The 24,268-nt window shown below is 43.7% G+C and overlaps 1 protein-coding gene across 2 annotated transcripts in view; it reads right to left on the bottom strand.

Annotated features, from left to right (window-relative positions):
* The window catches only part of stk10 (serine/threonine kinase 10), a 123,873-nt gene that overhangs the window by 34,935 nt on the left and 64,670 nt on the right, over positions 1–24,268 (bottom strand). For both annotated transcript variants that reach the window (XM_078550690.1, XM_078550691.1), the window contains exons 5-7: positions 12,403–12,475; positions 9,716–9,910; positions 3,036–3,117 (exon numbers count right to left, since the gene is read on the bottom strand). In XM_078550690.1, coding sequence (XP_078406816.1) covers positions 3,036–3,117; positions 9,716–9,910; positions 12,403–12,475 — 350 coding nt within the window. The remainder of the gene's footprint in view (positions 1–3,035; positions 3,118–9,715; positions 9,911–12,402; positions 12,476–24,268) is intronic.

The following is a 24,268-nucleotide window of genomic DNA, read 5'->3' as shown; positions in this document are numbered from 1 at the left end:
GGAAAAGCTCAAGTTTTTCTTCTTTTATCTTGACATGCCAGCTAATACAAATCTGTCCTTGCGCAATTTTTGCCATCAGGTTATCACAGATATGTTGCCATTTGGAATATGGAAGAACCACACAGGAAGTATAAGCCTCCCTTCAAGAATCATTAATAAGCATTCATGAGTTGCTTAGTATAGGATATTCATTTTGGCAAATGTGGCTCCACCTGACCTAGCTACAAAAAAAACTGTTGAAACAGCCCTGATTTTTATGCTACGCTCATTTATTTTCGCAAAGTTAACAGGCTCCTTAACAGGATCTAACAATCTTTCCAAAATTAACTTTCAGGTTTTGTTCTTTTTGAAAATGTTACTCTGGAAATACTTGCCACAGGTGATCGGGGTGACAAAAACATCTGATGTGTTCAAAATAAGAGTTGGATGCAAAGGTGGGAAAGAAAGCTAGGACATCAGAGGAATGTTCTTGCATTGAAACATTGTTCCCATAAAAATTCTTTTAAAAATTCACACTTTTTCTTGAAGGAAAACAGTAACAAAACCAAAAAACGAACACCACCAGATTATTCACATTAAGGCATTGTTCTGATCCCCAACAAGTCAATCGAAAAACAAAAAACACGCTTGGCCAAGACAGATAAAAACCAGTCGCTATTATGGCAATTTTTGTTCAAGTTTGAAGTTGAAAGCCAAACGATCACGAAAATTGCCATTTCCATCTTCGTAACATTGCCCGATTTCACCCCAGCCTCAGCTAATCTGCGGCTGAAACTCTCATTAACGTCTTTATCATCTCCAGGTTTGACTACTCCAAAGCACTCCTGGCTGGTCTCCCACATTCTACCCTCCAAAAACTTGGGGTCATCTAAAACACTGCTGCCCTCATCTTAACTTGCACCAAATACTTTTCCTGCTGTGCTTGATGACTTATACTGGCTCCTGGTCAAACAACACTTTGATTTTAAAATTCTCACCCGTGTTTTCAAATCCCTCTGTGACTCCACCCTGCCCTGGGTAAGATTTGGCTGGCAACAATGTGTACAGCATGGCCGTGCGGGCAGAGGGTGAAGTGGGAAAAATATATTTTTTGGGGGCAACCAATTAACGAACGATTGGCAGAGAAGACGGCCAATTAAGGAAGCTAGGCAGGCCTTCCATGCTGCTGTCCCAATCAGAGGGCTAACAGCTCTGCAGCTTTTTTTTTGGGGGGGGGGGGACGACAGGACAGGAGGGCGCTTCCATTTTGAGGTACCCTTGAAGGGTGGAAGGGGTTTATTTTTTTTTTTTGCAGAGTCCAAGCAGGCAGGACCCAGTGATTGTAGGCGAAACCGTTCCAGCAGCGGCTCCCTCCTTGGGCTGTGGAGCCTTTGGGAAGCTGCCTCCATGCAGCTGGCAGATGACCACTCTGCCACTGGCCTGGGAAAACGGCCCTTAAATGGGCCTTTTAATTGTTCAAATATAGTAGCCCACCACCATTAGCATTGGCAGGGAACTTCCCCAGCAACATGACTGCATCAGGGAGCCATCCCAACCCGACCCCCTGACATTTTATTGGCCCCGCTGCAATCTATCCTGTCTCCCTGGGGCTGATAAAATTCCTGTATCTATCTCTGCAATCTTCTCCAGCCCCACAACCCTCAGATATCTGCACGTCTAATTCTGGCCTCTTCAGCATCTGCGATTTTAACTGCTCTAACACTTGATGGCCATGCCTTCAGCTGCCTAGGCACCAAGCTCTGAAATACTCTCCCTAAACCTCTGACTCTCCACCCCACTTTCTCTCTTTAAAACAATCCTTAAAAGCTACCTCATTGATCAAGCTTTTGGTAATCTGACCCAATATCTTGTGGCTTGGCACCTTTGTTTAAAATAATGCTCCTGTAAAAGGTATTTGGGTGTTTTATTAAATTAGAGGTGCTTCACAAACACAAGTTGTTGTTGTTCATTTCAGCTTTTCATGAAACTCTTCAGCTGTGCACAAAAACGTAAAAATTGTGCAAGTAAATACTAGGGCTCATTTGGCTTAGGTGCTTCCTGGTAAGTTTAAAATTGCATTCTAGGTATTTCGCTCTAGTACACCATAACAAGCCATTCCCAGCATTGGTTTCTTACTACTTAGGATCAGGAGTGTACTTTTACCTGTCCAACATTTGGATAATATGTAGTTAAGTGCACAGATTGAACACAAGACCTCTATAATACATTTTAACTAATGGCTAAACCCTGTACTCTCATCTGAGCTCAACGCAAGAGAGCAGAATAAATGATGCATGAGATCAAGACTTATGCTATAAATTACCGACTAAATTACTTAGTAGACAAATAAGATTTGATGGTTACAGAATCAGCTGTCCTTTCTCAGAAGATAGAAAATAAACAAGTTTTCCTTAGCTTTCCCCAATTTCCTGCTACCATTTAAGTTTCCCCTTGATTTCATGCCCAAGATATGATGAGCAATCAGGTGGCCTCCTGCAGAGATTTTGGAACCAATGCATCAAGACAAATGGGGACATTTTCTCTGAGTGAAATTGGTTTTTAAGTATGTAGAGTTACATAAACACCACGATTTATCATAAATATATTTTATTTGATACTAGCCCCAACAAATGTCTACTTTAACAAGATCCATTTTTGCTGTTATTCCATCTTTCCCAAATCTATTGGTTGTACTCACTCACTCTGCCATCACACAAGAATGAAAAATCAAATCAATAGCCATTACAGACTGGATAGCTGGTTGAAATTTAACCTCAGCATTCTTCTAACATTCAGACATCATGGCTACGGCATTTAATAAAAAAAATCAATCAAATGTCTCAGGTTTACATTAAGCCAGATTTTTGTAGGTAGTACTGAAAGGCAGTAGCTTACTTTTATCAATTTAAAATGGATAGAAATGTTACAAATAATCCCATGACATTAGAAAAAGTGTTATTTTAAGTAGTGTGAGACATAAAAATAGACAAATACCTAGAATTTGACAAAGGCACAATCCATGACACGAAACAGAATTATGTTTCTCAAGCTCTTACCTGCAATAGCTGAGCAGCACTAAGGCGGGTATCCGGATTCTTATCCAGTGCTTGCTTGAGGAAATCTTTAAAATCTTTAGACCTGAAGAGATGACAGTTCAATTATGTTTCAAATAATAATTTGATTTAATATCTGGTTCAAATCATATTTTTTTTTAATTAAGTGTTGAAAATTGTACCCAACCGTTTTAAATTCAACAGTGCTTTAAATTAAAAAGTTAGCATGTTGTAAACGCTTTCAAGATCCCTTCCATTATCCACACGGTTCAAATCAGGAGTAATACTCAACCCTCATCTGGGTAGGTGCAGCGCAGCTGCAACATACAAGAAGTTGGATATCATCCAGGACAAACAGCTTCATTCGATCAGCACCTGCCACTGGACTCAATTGCCACCCCCTCTACTACTCTCGCACTGTGGCTATAGATTGTAGTATCTATAGGATGTAGTGTAGCAACTCACCAAGGACTGCAGTGTTTCAAGGAGAGCTCCCAAAAGCACTCTCTTCGGGCAAGAAAATGAAGCTTTGTTAACATTACCCACGTCCCAAGATAATTTAAAAATAAACTCAAACAGGCCAAATTATTTCTTAAGCAAAACGTCACCTGTTAAAATTCAACTGCATTGATGAAAGTGCAGAGAGAGAGATATGGTCAATGCTCAAGTTTTATTTTGGTCAGTTAGGTGTATGGCATGCGAAGACATTTTTCACCACATTAGAGAGCCTCCAGACGAAGAAACTGAGAAATCCACATGGACAGAGTTTCTATGTGCCTGACAAAGTGGACATGATCCCCCTAATGAGACAACCACTTAGCCATGTTCAAAGAGCTTAAGTTCAGGTTTGCTTAGCTAAGGTTTAACAGATCAACTTTTCATAGGGATATTGCTGGTATTTAACCTGATAAAGTGGGCAGCCTAACATCAAACATCACTAGTATAAACTTCCCATTGCTCAACTGACCAGAATCACTCCACCTGTTAGAGAATTGGCCTGTGGGATTACCCAAAACAGACTGGGAAACCTCACTCCCAGTGACAATGGCATCCTACCAGGCCTCATTACTAAACCAGTCTGGCTGGTCAATCATTAGCAAAACTCTGCATTAGTTTTCACACCCAGTACTACCTCTTCCAGCAGCTGGCATCCCAAGTCTCCATTTTCTCATCAGCTACATTAGTGTGGTGCAAGTTCCTAAAGGGCAGCTTAACTATTCATTTTGATGTTCCTTATACACAATTGAATACCACTCACTCATACTAATCACAAGTGAGATGGTCCTAAGAACCTTTATTTAAAAAAAGTCCTTCCTGCCAAGTTACTGGGTGACGGGGTTAATGAGTTCCCCCTTCCTTTGACCATTTCCCCTCTTTGCAATAAATCCATGAACTGGACAAAAACTGTTCTGTTGCACGGCTAGAAGTCATAAACCAAGACAGACATGTATCACTGCCCATTGATCACTGACTGCTCATTACTTTTCCTGGAAAGCTTTGCCAGACTCAAGGAGACCAAGGGTTTTATTTTCCCTGGGAGGTGTGGAGATATGGGGCAGAATTTTCACCTCGGCAGGCAGGCACGCAATCAACCCACTAGAGTGTGAAATGACACGCGATGACATCAGGCGAACGTCCCGATGTCAACGCGCAGTCGCGCGATAGTACGGTCAGCAGCCATGCGCAGGAATCGGTAGAGGCCTGCCGACAATTAGGAGACCTTTTAGGGCCATTAATCTCCCTCCTCCCCTGCCCACACAGGCAGCGCTGAGCGCTGCCGCTCGCATTTCACGCTGGGAGGGCCTTAATTGGCCCGCCAGTGTGAAATACCGGCCCCAATCGCAGGCGACAGTAGGCCTCCTGACCATCCCCGTCCACCCCTGCCGAGGCCACCCAACAAGGGCAAAATTCTGCCCATGGAAAAAAAGCGAAAGGAGAAGTTTGAATTAATTGAGGTGAGGATGTCAGTAACTTAAAAAAAAATTTCCAGTCCTACTTTTCCAGCCAGTGCCAAATTAATCCTCATTAATCCAAATCAATCTGCACACTGCGGACACCCTTGTAGAATTGAATGAAAGGGAGCACTTCATGGACTGGGGAGTATAAGTAAAGATTTGTTCAATTACAACTGAACTGTCAAAGCTTTAAGCCATGGATTTCCATTAGGTTGAAGTGGATTAAGACTGTACAAGCACATTAGGTTTAGGAAAATACAATCTCTTTGCCCCATTTGAAACTCAAAAATATACTTTTTTTTAAGTGGTTTAACAGCCTGAACAAGTTTTTAATTCCTTACTGACAGATCCAAGGAGGGATTTCCCCACCCATCTTCAATGCTGCCCTGGGAAAAGCTGGAAGAAGGTGGGATCACGCCACATCAATTTCCGTGACTTGTCCACCCTCCTCGCTTCTGAACCTACTTCCAAAGGGTTGGGGAAATTCTGCCCTTTTTAGCAGCAGCTTTCAGTTACAATTCAATGATGTGATCTTTCAGACCTGTTCACATTGAACTGATCAAGCACCAAGGAGCTCAGGAAACCATTTGCTGAGAAAATTTATACCCCAGATTACATTCCAAAGAATCATTTTCTCTCCGGAGGTTAAGAGTCAACTTTTTCCTCAACATTTCCTGGCTCTCGAGTTTCTCAAGTTTGTCACCAAGTCAAACCATGGAATTGAAGTGTTGAAGACCAAGGGAACTGAAAAAACTCAAGAGTTCTGTCCACAGCTCCACTAACCAAAAGTGAACTCCTTGGCCGACGTCCCACCTGCTGTATAGATACTATGTTTAAGATTGGCCTGGTTCCCCTGACTGTAAATCCTGACATAGTGAAATTGGAAGAGTCAGCCCTAATCTCAGGCCCTTAGGTTCATCTGTTGTTTTTCATTCATTTAGGGACTTGGGCGTCACTGGCTAGGCCAACATTTATTGCCCATCCCTAGTTGCCCTTGAGAAGGTGGTGGCGAGCTGCCTTCTTGAACCGCTGCAGTCCATGTGATCCAAGTACACCCACAGTGCCGTTAGGGAGGGAGTTCCAGGAAGGAACAGGGATAGATTTCCAAGTCAGGATGGTGAGTCGCTTGGAAAGAACCTTCCAGGTGTTGCTGTTCCCATGTATCTGCTGCCCTTGTCCTGTTAGATGGCATCAGTCGTGGGTTTCAAAGGTGATGCCTAGGGAGCCTTGGTGAGTTTCTGCAGTGCATCTTGTAGATAGTACACACTGCTGGCACTGTTCCTCGGTGATGGAGGGAATAAATGTTCATGGGACGGGTGCCAATCAAGGGGGCTGCTTTGTCCTGAATGGTGTCAAGCTTCACTAGTTTTGTTGGAGCTGCACTCATCCAGGCAAGTGGACAGTATTCAATCACACTCCTGACTTGTGCCTTGTAGCTGATGGACAGGCTTTGGGGAGTCGGGAGGTGAGTTACTCACCGCAGGATTCCTAGCCTCTGACTTACTCTTGTAGCCACAGTACTAGGTAGCTAGTCCAGTTCAATTTCTGGTAAATGGTAATCCCCAGGATGTTGATAGTGGGGATTTCAGCGATGGTGATGCTATTGAATGTCAAGGGGCAACGGTTAAATTCTCCTTTGTTGGAGATGGTCATTGCCTGGCAATTGTATGGCACAAGTGTTACTTACCACTTGTCAGCCCAAGCCTGGATATTGTCCAGGTCTTGCTGCATTTTGGACATGGGCTGCTTCAGAATCCGATTCGTCACAAATGGTGTTGAGCATTGTGCATTCATCAGCAAACATCCCACTTTTAACCTTATTGATGAAGCAACTGAAGATGGTTGGGCCTAGAACACTGAGGAACTCCTGCAGTGATGTCCTGGAGCTGAGTTGATTGACCTCCAACCACAACCATCTTCCTTTGTGCTAGGTATGTCTCCAACCAGTGGACAGATTTCCCCCTGGTTCCCATTGACGCCAGTTTTGCTAGGGCTCCTTGATGCCACATTCGGTCAAATGCTGCCTTGAAGTCAAAGGCAGTCACCTCACCTCTGGAGTTCAGCTCTTTTGCCCATGTTTGAACTAAGGCTGTAATGAGGCCAGAAGCTGAGTGACCCTGGCAGAACTCAAACTGAGCATCAGTGAGCAGGTTATTGCTAAGCAAGTGTCACATGATAGCACTGTTGATGACTCCTTCCATCATTTTACTGATGATCAAGAGCAGACTGATGGGGTGGTAATTGACTGCGTTGGATTTGTCCTATTTTGTGTGTATAGGACATACAAGGGCAATTTCCCACAAAGACAGGTAGATGCCAGTGTTGTAGCTGTATTGGACAGCTTGGCTCAGGGTGCGGCAAGTTCTGGAGCACAAGTCTTCAGCACATTTGCCGGAATATTTTCAGGGCCCATATATCCAGTGGCTTCAACCATTTCTTGATATCACGTGGGAGTGAATCGAATTGGCTGAAGACTGGCATCTGAGATTCTGGCTGAAAATGTTGCAAATGCTTCAGCCTCATACTTTGTACTGATGTGCTGGGCTCCTCCATCATTGTGGAAGGAGATATTTGTGGAATAGCCTCCTCCAGTGAGTTGTTTAATTGTCCACCAGAATTCACAACTAGGTGTGGCAGGGCTGCACAGCTTAGATGGGATCTGTTGGTTGTGGAATCACTTAGCTCTCTATCACTAGCTGCTTATGCTGTTTGGTACACAAGTAGTCCTGTGTTGTAGCTTCACCAGGTTGACACCTCATTTTTAGGCTGCTCCTGGCATGCCTTCCTGCACTCTTCATTGAGCCAGGGTTGATCCCCTGGCTTGGTGGTCATGATAAAGCAGGCCATGATATGTCAGGCCATGAGGTTACAGATTGTGTTTAAGCACAATTCTACTGCTGCTGATGGCCCACGATGCCTCATGGTTGCCCAGTCTTCCACTGCTAGATCTGTTCAAAACCTATCCATTTAGCACGATGGTAGTGCCACACAACACGATGGAGGGTATCTTCAATGTTAAGACAGGACTTTGTTGCCACAAGCACTGTGCGGTGGTCAGTCCTACTGATACTGTCTTGAACCGATGCACCCACGGCAGACAGACTGGTGAGAATGAGGTCAAGTATGTTTTTCCGTCTTGTTGGTTCCCTCACCACCTGCCACAGACCTAGCCTAGCAGCTATGTCCTTTAGGACTCGGCCAGCTTGGTCTATGGTGGTGCTACCAAGCCACTCTTGGTGATGCACATTGAAATCCCCCACCCTGAGTATATTTTGTGTCCTTGCCACCTCAGTGCTTCCTCCAAGTGGTGTAAACATGGAGGAGTACTGATTCATCAGCTGAGAATGGTTGGAATGTGGTAATCAGCAGGAGGTTTCCTTGCCCATGTTTGACCTGATGCCATGAGACTTCATGGGGTCTGGAGATGATGTTGAGGACTCTCAGGGCAACTCCCTCCCGACTATACTACTGTGCCGCCACCTCTGCTGGGTCTGTCCTGCCACTAGGACAAAACATACCCAGGCATTGTGATGGTGGTGTCTGAGACATTATTTGTACAGTATGACTCCATGAGTATCATTATGTCAGGCTGTTGCTTGACTAGTCTATGAGACAGCTCTACCAATTTTGGCACAAGCCCCCAGTTGTTAATAAGGACTTTGCAAGGGTTTGTAGTTGTCGTTTCTGGTGCCTAGGTCGATGCTGGCTAGTCCGTCCATTTTAATTCCTTTTTATTGACTTCTTAGTAGTTTGATACAACTGATTGGCTTGCTGGGCCATTTCACAGGGCATTTAAGAGTCAACCACATTACTACAGATCTGGAGTCACATGTAGGCCAGACCAGGTCAGGGATTAGATTTCCTCCCCTGAAGGTCAATAGCAAACCAGATGGGTTTTTATGACAATTGGCAATGGTTTCATGGTCATCATTAGACTTTTAATTCCAGGTTTTTGTTGAATTCAAATTCCATCATCTGTCGTTGTGGGATTCGAACCTGGGTTTCCAGAACATTACCCTGGGTCTTTGGATTACTAGTCCAGTGACAATACCACTAGCAAGCCCAGATACATAAGAAACATAATGCTGCTCTCTCGGTGGCGTGCTTTTCCTCCAGAGTTCAACAAATGTAGTTTAATCTCAGGCACCATGAGGTGCCAGTAGCTCTACTACATTTGATACTAGTCTGTTCAGTGACACCTGACTGACATGGGCCTTTCTGAATGTGGCCAGCATATGCAACAATTTCTTATGGGTGCAACTCAAGAAACTAGAGAAATTCGACAAACCGGTGTGTCATGCTCTGGTCACAATCAGGAATGACAGCAACCAAAAAAATACCATTACGCTTAGAAATGTTTAGCTCCACAGCAGATACTGGTGCAGACATGTTAGCTGGAATTTTCCAGCTTCTCCCGCCGGCGGGGTCTTCTGGTCCTGTCGAAGTCAATGGACTTTTGATTTTCTGGTCCCACCCCCCGCCACTGCGACAGGGCTGGAAAATTCCGCCCGTTTATCCAGGCCCCAGTGCTCTATCTGGTATGTATGAGAATGGGGTACAACATGCAACATCACCCATTTTGGCTTCCAAGAATCTCTAAGTTATATTCTTATGCGTGTAAAGTTGAGCAAAGTGAATTAAAATTTGTTATAAAACAGTTTTTCCCCCCCCCCGCCCCCAATAATAGGTTTGGGTAAATAAAAACTTGTGTAACAATTTAGTCATTACCATTTTGATGGATTGTCCAGCGTTGGAGGATCACTTTTGGCAATTTTCAACAAAACTCTCATTGGGTTTAACTCATGATGAGGTGGCTCTATCTGAGCCATTTCAATCAATGTTATACCCAAGGACCAGATATCAGCTTTATAATCATATGGAGTATCTTTCATGGTCTCACACATCACCACTTCTGGGGCCATCCTAAAAGCAAACGAAGAAAGTAATGACTGAGAAAACAAAATCTAACAAGATTGAGAATTTCCTAACTAACAAAATTCTACAATGGTCAAATACATACATGTTTAAATATAATTCTGAATAAATTTATAGTATATAGTTTTATAGACACAGCATAGGCATACAATGCATATTTTCTGTTCTGATGAAAGGTCATTGACCTGAAATACAAACTCTGCTTCCCTCTCCATAGATGCTACCTAATCTGAGCGTTTCCAGCATTTTGTTTCTATTATACGTTTTCTTTGGTTGCACTGGCAAACATTTTGACAATTTGACCAATGCACATTTTAGCCAATAAGGCTTTTTGTTAAAGTGAAATCTTATCACAGGTTATCAGTATATGGAGCACTTAAAAGCTGAAAGAAAAACAAAGTGCTGGAAAAATTCAGCAAGTCTGGCAGCATCTGTGGAAAGAGAAACAGAGTTAACATTTTGAGTCTAATATGACTCTTCGTCAGAACTTAAAGGCTATTGGGTTTAATAATATGCTGATGTCACTTCATTTGATAATTTAAAGAATGTGGCTAGCTGATTCACTCTTAATGACACCTTTCTGAGCACAAAAGGGCAAGCTTTGCAACAAATTCTATATTAAAAGTACCTGAGCATATGCTCAAAGTTCGTTCCAAAAGTCAATCACTAGAGTTGTGCATGGCAGGGTGCAAAATGCTTCTTTATACACGTGTCTTGGGACCCAAGTTTCTCCACCCAACTGCTCCCTTCCTCATTATTCCGGGGAGGCTGAACATCAAGGGTTTTTTGCCTCTCCCAGGTGAGATTATACAGCTACAAAGGTGGGTGGAAGGGAAGAAAGTGTTTCGTCATTGTGGTCCAGCTAGTACGGTGTAAGGTTTGATGGAGTAGCTGGTCCTTTCCTGCCCATTAATTCTCTACGTACATATTTCAGAAGGTTGTCACATCCAAAGCAAAAGACAAGGCATAAAGGTTTACATCCGTGCATTATTGATATTATGGGCATGATTTCATGGAACGGCACAGTCCCCATGCCCGCAGCTAAAAGGTTGGGAGGGTGGGAGGGGGAACCTCTCCGTGATCTCAACAGCTGCCCCACAGCCGCAGCATTAATTGCTTTAAGGTCAGACTTCCACCTCTATCTCAGGAGGAAGTCCTGCCTTAGAGCACTGATGGTAATCTGATGGCTGACAGCTCTGCAAGTCCCAGCCACACCAGCTAGATGTGGTGGCCAATGCTAGGGTTACAGGCAGTCCCCATCATGCTGAGTAACCCAAGTAAGTCCAGGGTCGGGGGTCTCAGTGAGGGGATGAGATGGGAGGGGGTGGGGAGGCCAGATTCAGGAAGCTAAAGCTACTGGGCTTCCCACGTGGTGTGGGCCTCTCCCCACCCTGGGTCAAGTACCAGCAGTGGTGGGATGAGGCCCTTAATTGGCCACTTAAGGGCCTCAATAGGCCCAATTTCAGGCGGGCTGCCTGACACCTTCCCTGCCCCACAAATTTTCAGGCAGGTCAGGGCAGGCGGACAGGCCACCTGCTGGATTTTACAAGCAACCCCGCCTTCAAACCCACCAGTTTAGAGCATAAAATTCAGCCTCATGCTGCTGGAAATTAGGTGATCACAACAGTTTATGGGGTAATTAAATAAGTTGCTTTGCAGGATCACAGTTAACTTTATTTTGCACCCATTTAATTTAATATTATTTATTTGGGCTACTTGGCATGGTGGGGACTGCCTGTAGTCCCAGCAGTGGCCACTGTTGATATCTTGTGCTACTGAGACTTGCAGAGTTAGCAGCCATCACATTACCATCAGTTCTCTATCTCGGGAGGAAGCCCTGCCTTAGAGGCAGAAGTCTTAAAGCAATTAACACTGCTCTGTATTAAATTGCTGTGGGGCAGCTGTGGGATCATGAGGGAGGACACCCACCCCCTCGCCCGGCAACCTTTTAGCCGGGGGCATGGGGACTGCAGCATCCCATAAAATCATGCCCATAGTATCAACAGTCAATAATATTATAAACCAGTTCATTAACAGCAACGTGCATTTGTGTAGTCTTTTTAATACATTAATATTCCAGGGCACTTGGTATTAGAGATATTGGCCAAGCAGCAGGGCACTTAGAAGGCTTAGCCAAAGGCACAGTGGAATGTGGATCTTGGGAGTGGTTTTTAGGCGAGCAAAAACTAGGTACGTAAACAATGTTCAGGAAAATCTACCAATAAAACTGAGAATAAATGAAAAGAAACATCCCAAATATAGAAAGCACAAGAAAACATTCAAAGCAGAAGACAAGAGTTTACTCATTAAAAAAAAACTCCTCCACTCAGAGCAGCATGCACAGATCAAAAACCTTCTAATTCTCAGGGAGAAATGAAAAAGTTACATACAAAGTTAAATTAACCACAAGGTGCCTTCTTCTCACTGTACTGTCAGTCCAATGTTTGTACTCAGAAAAGGCCATCGCCATTTGCACTTACCAATAGGGCGTTCCAATGAAAGTTTCTCTCTTTTGCAGTGTTTTTGTGTTTTTTGCTGAAACACCAAAATCAGCTGTGAAGGAAAGAACATAATTACGGTTTTAATAATTCTTTATATGGGGAACTTGGCAATGATTTCTGTATTCCAATTAAACACCATATGGATTTAATACTACAAAGCTTTGTAACATTATCTCATTAGGAGCAGAGCTGTAACCAATCCCGTAAAAGCAACCCCATGTTTGCATAACCTTTAACAGTTTCTATCAATTGAACTGTCCTTAACAAAAAGCTGCGCAGTAAAGAGACTTGCATTTATTTAGCACCTTTCACAACTACTGGTCATCCCAAAGTGCTTTACAGCCAATTTGGTGGCAGCACAAAATCACAAACAAAGGTCCTCCATCATGGTAGGCTCAACAGCATGGAGATCCCCTCCACAAAATTTAACTTGAGATGGGCATGCATGGATGACTACAGAGTCCTCAAGCAGATCTTCTATGGGGAATTGTCTCAGGGCAAACTATATCTGGGTGGTCGGTGCAAATGATACAAAGACAACCTAAGAAAGGGCCTTACAAACATCTGCATTGCAGACCACCTATCTTGGGAAAACACTGCAGCTGACCAGCCCATGTACAGGCAAGCAATGAAATTTGGTTTATCATGTTTCAGGACCATCTACACCAAACTCGCAACATCCAATGTGCTGAGGGGGAAGGCCAGGGAGTGGCGCAGCTGCAGAAGATCCCCCCAAGCACCAACGTAAACTACCAGTTCTGTGGGCGTTAATGCCGATCCCACACCGACTCAGTTGGAAGACATTGAAATCTCATACAGCTAGGCAACGCTTGAATAACAAGTAGTCTATCACCACAGCCGGTCAAGTGCTTTTGAAGTGTTGCCACTGTTGTATTATTGGAAACCCAGCAGCCAATTTATGGCCAGCAAACTCTGACAAACAGAAGTGTGGTAATGACCAGATAGCCTGTTTTTGTGATATTGATTGAGGGATAACTCTCCCGCTCTTCTTCGAAATTGTGCCATGGGATCTTTTACATCCACCTGAGGGGGCAGACCAGGCCTTGGTTTAACGTCTCATCCAAAAGACAGCACCTCTGACAGTGCTGCACTGCCTCAGTACCACACTGGAGTGCCAGCCTAGATTTTGTGATCAAGTCCTGCAATGGGACTTCAACCCATTAGCCTTCTGACTCAGAGGCAGGAGTTACAACTGAAACAAGACACAAGAATAATAGTACAAGGGTCAAAGTTCATCATCAATATTTCGCATTTCCATTTGTAGTGTTTAAAACCATAATGAGAACCATTCAGATTAAATGGGCTACCTATATCTGCTGGGAAAATACAAGAACTAAGTCATTTGAGAAGAAAGACATTTGAAAAGAAAAATAAGTATTTAGTTGCTAAACCATGATCATTTATGGGCTGGGTATGAGAGCAGGAAGGATTTCAGCAACGTTTTAAAAGTGTTAGAGGCATTAAGTGCAGAATATCTTTAGTTTATCAACACCAAAGTCACTGTTTAAATTAATTGGGAGCTGAGGGAGTAATTCATTTTTTGCTGTTCATTAAATTAGAAAATTTTGTACTTTGTCATGTCATCATGCTTGTCAAATGTGAAAGGTTTTTGAATAACCGTTTCTGTTTTATATCTACAATGAAGTTTTAGCTGCTCATCGGTTCTCACACTATGTTACAAACTCTGATTATGAAACAGGAAACTCACAGGAAATCTTACAAGATGCAAATCTTTTTTTAAAAAGCAACAAAAAAAAGCTAATGATCCAGCACTTTAAAATATAACAAAGTTGCTAAAAACCAAACATATATAACACATTCATAGATCTTTCATATTCAATACAGATCAGCCAGTGATGTGGTTGTGTTTAAGCAGTGCTACAATTTCCTGCAATATCTTGGCATACAATTTTAACCTCTTGCACAACTTCAAGGTTTACTACAGGACAATTTTACAACAGGTCCATAAGTAGATACCATCTCAAGAATACAATAATCTGCCCCTTTCAGAGTTGCCTAACAGAAAAGGCCAACAACTAGGAGTTGTAATGATCTACTTAATGAAACAAAATCTTGTGCTACAGTTACGTACACACTAAAGACTAGCCAAAAGTAAGCAGAGTAGTAGTGTATTTATCTATAAATGAACAGAAGTGTTGAGTGCAGAACATTTGGCAAAATGAAGACAATTCAAAATAAATATCATAAGAAAGGTTTGTAATTAGCTAATTATGTTTTATCATAAGCTTTCAAAACAGAAAAGCTTGGGTACTGCATCCATATGCATGGAGACAACGTACCCAGGACTGCCTCTCTATATCCATCCACTGATGACCTCACTCACTGCAACCACACCCCCATCACCATTTTTAACCTTCTCCAGCCTTACAAACCACCCCAAACAAATCTCTGTTCCTCTCACTGCCCTTTTTTGTATCCCCCTTCCTTTTCCTCCACAATTGGTGGTTGTGCATTTAGACTCGAGTCGTATGATCTGGAACTCCCTACTTTAAGCTCTTCACCTTCCACTCCTCCTTTCAAAGGGCCTTCTTCAAATTCTGCTCTTTGAGCAAACTTTTGGTTACCTTCTTTGGCTCAGTGTCCATTTTCTGATTACATCTGTGTGCAATTACTTTGGGACATTTTTCTACATTGTATGCAAGTTGCTGGCAAGGTTCAACAGGTTCGTTTTTTTTATGCCACTTTTTATCAATAGGGAATTGAAAGCTTGCTTTTCATCTGATTTCACTCAAAGTTGTAAATCTATTGTAGTTTTTCCGATGCTGTACCTTCATTTTGAAGTTGAATTATCAGACAATTAATCAAGGAATACATTTGGTAAATACAAATAACTATGATTATATAAACATGGCAATGTGATGTTTGGAACAATTTACACCACCCCATCAAGAACATCAAATTTTACTTAGATTCACTTAAATCAGTATGTTATCTGACAATCACAGCCAATGAACATTTGTTTAACTCCCATGCAATGGCATTGACATATGCATTAGCAATTTAAGTCACATAATCTCTTTGGTCTAGGAACTGCCACCTTGGCTCAGTTGATAGCATTCTATCTTGTGTCAGAGGCCAAAGATTCAAACCCACTCCAGGCCTTGAATACAATCTAGGCTGATACTTCTGTGACTTAATTTGCGGGATCTTGCTGCATTCAATTGGTGGTCATGTTTAACTATTTACCAATGAAGCCCTTTAAAAGTAAAATTATGAAATACTTCAAGAGGTCCTTCTTTTTTTATTCATTCACAGGATGTGGGCTTCACTGACTGGACAAGCATTTATTGCCCATCCCTAGTTGCCCTTGAGAAGGTGGTGTTGAGCTGCTTTCTTGAACCACTGCAGCCTAGTGGTATAGGCATACCCACAGTGCTGTTAGGGAGGGAGTTCCAGGATTTTGACCCAACAACAGTGAAGAAATGGATGGTGAGTGACTTGGATGGGAACTTCCAGGTGGTGGTCTTCCCGTTTATCTGTTGCCCTTGTCGTTCTAGATGATTATGGGTTTGGAAGGTGCTGCCTAAGGAGTCTTGGTGAATTCCTGCAGTGCATTTTGTAGATGGTACACACTGCTGCTCCTGTGTATCGGTGGTGGAGGGAGTGAATGTTTGTCGATGTGGTGCCAATCAAGAGAGCTGCTCTGTCCTGGATGGTGTCAAGCTTGAGTGTTGTGGGAACTGCACTCAAGCAGGAAAATGGGGAGTATTCCATCACACTCCTGACTTGTGCTTTGTAGATGGTGGACAGGCTTTGGGGAGTCAGGAGGTGAGTTACTCGTCACAGGATTCCGAGCCTTTCACCTGCTCTTGTACGCATGGTATTTATATGGCTAGGCCAGTTCAGTTTCTGGTCAATGATAACGCCCAGGATATTGATAGTGGGGATACAGTGATGGTAATGCCATTGAATGTCAAGGGGCAATGGTTAAATTCTCCTTTGTTGGAGATGGTCATTGCCTGGCACTTGTATGGCACAAATGTTACTTACCACTTGTCAGCCCAAGCCTGGATATTGTCCAGGTCTTGCTGCATTTTGGACATGGGTTACTTCAGTATCTGAGTCATCACAAATGGTGCTAAGCATTGTGCATTCATCAGCAAACATCCCCACTTTTAACCTTATTGATGAAGCAACTGAAGATGGTTGGGCCTAGAACACTGAGGAACTCCTGCAGTGATGTCCCGGAGCTGAGTTAATTGACCTCCAACCACAACCATCTTCCTTTGTGCTAGGTATGTCTCCAACCAGTGGACAGATTTCCCCCTGGTTCCCATTGACGCCAGTTTTGCTAGGGCTCCTTGATGCCACATTCGGTCAAATGGTGCCTTGATGTCAAAGGCAGTCACCTCACCTCTGGAGTTCAGCTCTTTTGCCCATGTTTGAACTAAGGCTGTAATGAGGCCAGAAGCTGAGTGACCCTGGTGGAACCCAAACTGAGCGTCAGTGAGCAGGTTATTGCTAAGCAAGTGTCACTTGATAGCATTGTTGGTGACCTCTTCCATCACTTTACTGATGATCGGGAGTAGACTGATGGGGCAGTAATTGCCAGGTTGGATTTGTCCTGCTTTTTGTGTACAGGGCATACCTAGGTAATTTCCCACAAAGACGGGTAGATGCCAGTGTTGTAGCTGTACTGGGATAGCTTGGCTAGGGGCGCGGCAAGTTCTGGAGCACAAGTCTTCAGCGCTATTGTCGGAATATTGTCCGGTCCCATAGCCTTTGCAGTATCCAGTGCTTTCAGCCATTTCTTGATATTATGTGGAGTGAATCGAATTGGCTGAAGACTAGCATCTGTGATGTTGGGGATCTTTGGAGGAGGCCAAAATGAACATCCACTCGACACTTCTGGCTGAAGACTGTAGCAAATGCTTCAGCTTTATCTTTTGAACTGATGTGCTGGGCTCCCCCATCATTGAGGATGGGAATATTTGTGGAGCCTCCTCCTCCAGTGAATTGTTTAATTGTCCACCACCATTCACGAGTGGATGTTGCAGGACTGCAGAGCTTAGATCTTATCCGTTGGTTGTGGGATCGCTTAGTTCTGTCTATCACTTGCTGCTTAAGCTGTTTGGCATGTGAGTAGTTCTGTGAGATTGACACCTCATTTTTAGGTATGCCTGGTGCTGCTCCTGGCATGCTTTCCTGCACTCTTCATTGAACCAGAGTTGATCCCCTGGCCTGATGGTAATGGTAGAGTGGGGTATATGCCAGGCCATGAGGTTACAGATTGTATTCAAGTACAATTCTGCTGCTGCTAATGGCCCATAGCGCCTCATGGATGCCTAGTCTTGAGTTGCTAGATCGGTTCAAAATCTATCCCATTTAGCACGGTGGTAGTGCCACACAACACGATGGAGGATATCCTCAATGTGAAGGCAGGGCTTCGTCTCCACAACAACAGTGCGGTGGTCACTCCTACCGTTACGGTCATGGACAGATGCATCTGCGGCAGGCAGGTTGGTCAGGATGAGGTCAAGCATGTTCTCTTGTATGTCCTGAAGACATGAGGTGCTCTCGCAAAGCAAATTTTTCATTCTTGAACTATCAGCAGCCATTTACTTGGCCTGAATTGAAAATTAAAAGGTTCACACATCTGTAACAAAACCCAGATTCTGATCTGGCTCATAACTTAATAAAACGTCCCAAGGCACTACACAGGAGCATTATAAAATAAAATATGACACCAGGCCATATAAATATATATTAGATCAGATGACTAAAAGCTTGGCCAAAGAGGTAGGTTTCAAAGAGTGTCTTAAAGGAGGGGAGCATGGAAAGGAGGAATTCCGGAAATTGATGACTAGGCGACCGAAGGCTCAGCCACCAAAGGTGGAGCCATTCGGGAACGCTCAGTGGCCAGAATTATAGGGGTGCAGATATCTTTCAGGACTGTGGGGCTGGAGGAGATTACAAAGGTAGGTAGGGGGCTAGACCATGGAAGGTTCTGAAAACAAGCATGAGAATTTTATGATCAAGAAACATAATGGTCAAGGCACAAGCGGTTCTGGAAGTCCCCTAAATGTTACATGTGTGTGGGCTTAGCTTCACCTGTATGTAACTAACATGTAATTCTCATGAGAGTAAGCATTATACCTCGACACGTTAATCCTACACCAGTATTTTCCCTTTCAGTTTCATTAATTGGTCTTTAACTATGATGTTGTGTTACCAATTAATTCAAGTCCCCAACAGAAATTCTAGATGACAAACTTCAAAGAACATGGAACCAATCCTAATTATTAGACTTGGGACAATTTGTGTGCTATATCAGAACATTGCTGGTCATGTGCACTGCAAAGGTCAGCTGCAGAGTTCATGTCAGGGCCAGAGAGCTTGGGCGGTGCCGTTCTGCACCTCTGGTGCTTGTAAAAACCTTGTTATGTTATAAACTCAAACAGAAACAATAACATTCTATTAATATATTTAAAATTGGCAAATGTGTGCTAAATTGCAAAGCACTTGCAATGACTTAAATTTTTGTTATAACCCTTTGCTAAAGGTCAAGTTTTTAAAAATGCCTTACAGTATATTCCAAAGTTAGTGACCTAAAAGCATTCTCCTATATGCATTTTAAGTCAGTACTGTTAATTGAAATAGAATTGAACTGTATTTGCTGACTAACGGTAGTAAATTGCTATTCAGTACAAAACAGTTTCAGCCAAGCCTAATTCCATCTGTATCAAAGATCCACACATACTTCCAGCACAGATCACTGGATAGTGATAAGGACAAGGTACCCTGGGGGATTTTTCCTTCCAAACACAGCAAGCCTACTCTCTTGTACAAGTTTTGCTTTTGACAATTTTCCTTCTGACTCTGCGAATCATGTGTAAAATGTAAATAAATGTAATAAGAAGTTCAGCCTTCTCAAAGTGGTCTAGTGTATTTTTCCCGATTCTGGAAGTTCTCCAATAAGCAAATTACTGAGATAGAAATAAAGGAACAGACTATTCAGTCCCTCAGTTAGATCACAGCTGATCAGTACCTCAACTCATTTATCTGCCTTTGCTCTGTATGCCTAGAAAGTCTTAGCTAACAAAAATAAAATTGCCCTCAGTCTTGAAGATTTAAATTGATCCAGCATTCACAGCCTTTTGGAGGAAGAAAGTTCTAGAATTCCACTACTGTGTTTGAGAAAAAGTGCTTCCTAATCAAGGTGATTTGTTAGCTTTGCAAGGCAAATATTAAAAAGGTGCAGTTTCTAGTTTGTAAGAAATGCAGTCTGCTTACATAGCTGTAGTCAGGCCAATCACACAGGAAAAAAGGCGGCGCTGGACTAAGCCCTAAATGTAAAAGTAGGCTCCAAACCTAGAGATTAGGGTCACTAACGCAGCAATGTAAAGGGTGAAGGAACCACCTGCATTCTCAGCATCACCTCGACACATGCTACAATCGTGTAAAGCTCAACTTGACAGACACCGGTGCTCTTTCAGATCTGTCTCAGCCAAGAAGTGCCGCACTTTGAACTGGAAATCTGCTCCAGTGACTAAGCATTCCTTACACAAATAAGACGGGCAAAACAAGGCAGCCCCTTAACCATTGCCCTGCCACTTGGTGCCCCAGCAAAGTCGAAATTCAATAGGAGATATAACATTCAATAAGTTTTCAGACAATAACACCAAATCCCTTTTACATGTTTAACTGAAGACGACCACAGAAGAAAATTATGCCATTCATTTACAAAGCCCCTCAAAGCTTATTTAAGTGGTTATCGTTTAAGGACACACAGCAGTTTAGAACTAAGAAAAATAAAAGATTTGCATTTGTACAGAGTTTTCCACCACCTCAATGTCCCAAAATACTTTACAGCCAATTGGGTACATTTGAAGTTTTGTCACTGTTGTAATGTGGGAATTGGCATCAGCCAGTTTGCACACAGCAAGTTCCCACAAATAGCAATCTGATAACGATCAGAGAGCTGTTTTACTGAAGTATAAATATTCGTTAGTATGCAGATGATAACTCCTCTCTTCTTACAGCAAGTGCTGAAAAAATCAGCAGGTCTGGCAGCATCTGTGGAGAGAGAAACAGTTAACATTTCAAGTCCAATATGACTCTTCTTCAGATTATAACGGAGAGTCATATTGGATTTGAAATGTTAACTGTTTCCCTCTCCACAGATGCTGCCAGACTTGCTGAGTTTTTCTAGCACCTTCCATTTTTATTTCAGATCTCAAGCATTAGCAGTATTTTGCATTTACTTCCTTGTTCTTGTTGGAAATAGTGCCACAGAATCTTTCACATCAACCAAGAAAAAAGACAGAGCCTCAGTCTAGCATCTGATTAGAAAGACAACATCTCTCAGTCAGCAATAGAACTGGACAAAGTTCTTCTCTGGCCTTTGAGTTGTTCAGGTGAAAAGCTGAAATGACAGTCTTGGCAGAGTTTGGTCTAAGTCTCAATTTTCTGAAGTAGGCTTCCAGAGAACATGAGTGTGTTTTCAGTGAGTGTTTTCTTAATGTCCTGAAGCTCTTTAGCATGGGAGCCAAGGCCAAGTCATCAGCATTTGTGAAGAGCCGTGACTTTATGGGAGGGATTTCACTGGTATATATGTTAAAGAAAGCAAGTATGAAGCCTGATCCCTGTTGGAGCACATTGTTGGTTATGCGTCGGCAACTGATTTGATCTGCAAGGTGAACACACCTGTCGGTTGCTGAACATGGAGGAGTTGTAGGGTTTCACACAGCAGACGATTTTGGAGAGTTTCAACAGCATGCTAGTGCGCCACACTGTGTTATAGGCATAGAATAAGTCAACAAAAGCAGTTCCTGCCTTCTGGCCTTTCTGGAAACCTGTCTCAATATTTGAAGACCTGCTCTGGTGTGATGGCATCACTGCTTCCAGGTGGGACTCTGTTTAGGTGGTGTTGCAGGGCCTTAGGTATGTTATTGAGAGCAGCACTTTAGGATGGTAGTTGAGTGGGTCGTTGAGTAGTTTCCCTGGCTTAGCAATGGCCACTCACCCATGACCTAACACCAAAATACCTTGACATCACACTTGACCATACATTGAACTACCAGCAACACCTCCAGAACACTGGAGTCAAGGTCAAGGTGAGAGCGAATCGCATATGGAAACTGGCGGGAACCACCTGAGGCAACAGAGCCAACATATCTGGTGATGATGAGAAGGTGGGGCTGCCCTCCGCCAGTCTGCAGCCGCTCAGCATTACTGTGTCCTGTCTTCTACTGAAAAGGAGAGAGGAGCATTGATTAGCCCACCCTGTATCTGCATTGCCATTGCAGCCTTACCACCACCACCTGAGAGAAACCTTGCAGGGTTCATCCGATTCGTGACTCTGAAGCCACAATACTCTCACTCCAAGCAGCCAGGGCTGAACACCTTGCCTAGATGCTGCCTCCATCACATTTGCCACTCACACTGTAAGAACTTCCAAACCCACCTGGAAGAACAAGGGCAGCAGATAGATGGGAACACCACCACCTGGAAGTTCCCCTCCAAGTCACTCAGCATCCTGACTTGGAAATTTTTTGCCATTCCTGCAATGTCGCTAGGTCCAAATCCTGGAGTTCGCCCCCTAACAGCACTGTGGGTGTACCTGCGCCACATGCAGCGGTTCCAGAAGGCAGCTCACCACCGCCTCCTCACAGGCAACAAGGGAGAGGGCAATAAATGCTGGCCCAGCCAACAAAGCCTACATCCCATGAATGAATTAATACAAAAACAAAATTGTGAGGTAGGTGGGGGGGGCCTGATTGGCGGGGGGCAACCTAACTGCTGTGCTAAGTGACCCATGCCAACACGGTGCTCACCCTTCCTGATTGCGAGAGGTTATTAAACCGCTTGTGGCACTGCATCCAGGTGCGTCTCACCACATCGTGGGAGCTGACCCATAGTGCCACCTCCTCCCAGGCATGTTTTGTTATGTGGGGCTGCCTTCTCCTCCCATCTCTTGGTACCAAGATTTCGCGGCGTGCTGATACCTCCTCGAGGAGGCCAGCGAGGCACTCATGGGAGAACCTCAGGGCCAACTGCCCCGCCAACCTGCCCTCCCGCCTGGCCTGCTCTCTGGGGACGTTCTCCATCATGCTCCTGACCGAAATCAGTGGCAGCCTTAGGATGGCTGCCTGCGTCATTTTTGAATAGGCTGCCGGGTCGCTACTGGACCCAGCTGTCATTGGCCTCCTGTCGCTGCCTGCCACTTCCCGCTGTTCTCGGGAGCCACGATTTACGCTGGGTGGGCCTTAATTGGCCTGCCGGCGTAAAATGGCAGCGCGGAGCCGATCGCAGGCGGCGTTCGGTTCCGCACCCGCCCCCTCCCGGCGAAAAACCCTGCCCACATAAGATTCTTAAGGAGCTTGACAGGGTAGATGCTGAGAGGTTGTTTCCCCTTGTGGGAGAGTCTAGGACCAGAGGGCATAATCTCAGAGTAAGAGGTCACCCATTTAAGACAGAGATGAAGAGGAACTTCTTCTCTCAGAGGGTAGCGAATCTGTGGAATTATTTATCGCAGAGGGCTGTAGAGGCTGGGTCGTTAAGTATATTTAAAAGATGAGATAGACAGATTTTTAATCAGTGAGGTGGGGAAAATGCAGGAAAGTGGAATTGAGGATTATCAGATTAGCCGTGATCTCATTGAATGGCGGAGCAGACTCGATGGGCCGAACAGCCTATTTCTGCTCCTACGTCTTAATGTCTTCTGGTCTTATACCACGCACTGCTTCACTAACCCTGGTCTACTCTATGGCAGAGCACAGCTGCTCAACCTGGCTCAGGAACCGCCATACAAACATGGTAGATATCCAACTTCGAGAAGTCATGAGGATTATTTATGAAACATCGAGACCAACACAGTGAGAGCAGATTCCTGTGCTAGTACACATTGAACCTCCTGATGTTCACAGGGAAAACATTCTCCTCAAAGAACACCATTGACTGAAAGCTAACGAAGCACTCCCATTGACACAGGACCTCAAAATGAAAACCCATTCACTTGTCCGAAATCCCATAACTTTGACTGGAACACCCTCCACACCATACAAACTGATGACAGCTCCATCTCTCGCTGACACATCTCCTGGTTGACAGCTAACACCACCAACTGCAACCTAGTACCTGACCAGAGCGGTGAAGTCTCAGGTTTCAAACTTCAGTAAAAAATCTGAACCACTCTCAACTGCTTGAGGACAGGCCAAAAAGATGTGGTAAAAAAAGATACGGGAAAAAAAAAGGTAAAGCTGATGTGGCCACCTGCTCCACAAGTCAGATATGAGGAACAGGTCAAATTGTGACTGAGACCATCCAGGTCAGACTATCACACAGGTACTAAGCTTCTGCTCTCAGAGATTCATTCCTGGTGCATCACAACTATTCGCACTGTCAGCTGAAGCTACTGAATAGATTGTTAACCTCGAGATTAAACTATAACTGCTTCCCCAGCAATATGAATAAAAAAACCTCTGATAGTGAAGCACTCCCTCAATACTGCACTGGAGTGTCAACTGACATGTTACATTCCTGCTTGAGCATGCCACTGAGCTATGGTTAACACTTAATCGAAGTAGCTGACAAGTGTTAGAACAGTTGTACTCGTTACATGTGAAGTGACATCTCAGAAATTAGGCACAGAACATCTTATTCAAAGCATCTAATAAACAAACTTGATGTTTTCATAAAAGTAACTACTTGTTAAAAGAACAATGCTAGGCCAAATTGCCTCCTCCTGTGTTGCATCAATGATTCCAAAGCGGAAGAAATTGAGTGTTTTTTTTTGAAAAGTGAACCAAAATCTATTTTCCCTTATTAAGGTCTTGCCCGACCACGTGTTTCCTGTCGTAGG

The sequence above is a fragment of the Cetorhinus maximus genome, chromosome 10, assembly GCF_964194155.1.
Source record: "Cetorhinus maximus chromosome 10, sCetMax3.hap1.1, whole genome shotgun sequence".
Classification (NCBI taxonomy): domain Eukaryota; kingdom Metazoa; phylum Chordata; class Chondrichthyes; order Lamniformes; family Cetorhinidae; genus Cetorhinus; species Cetorhinus maximus.
The sequence above is the reverse complement of the archived record's forward strand: the minus strand, read 5'-3'. Positions and strand labels throughout refer to the sequence as shown.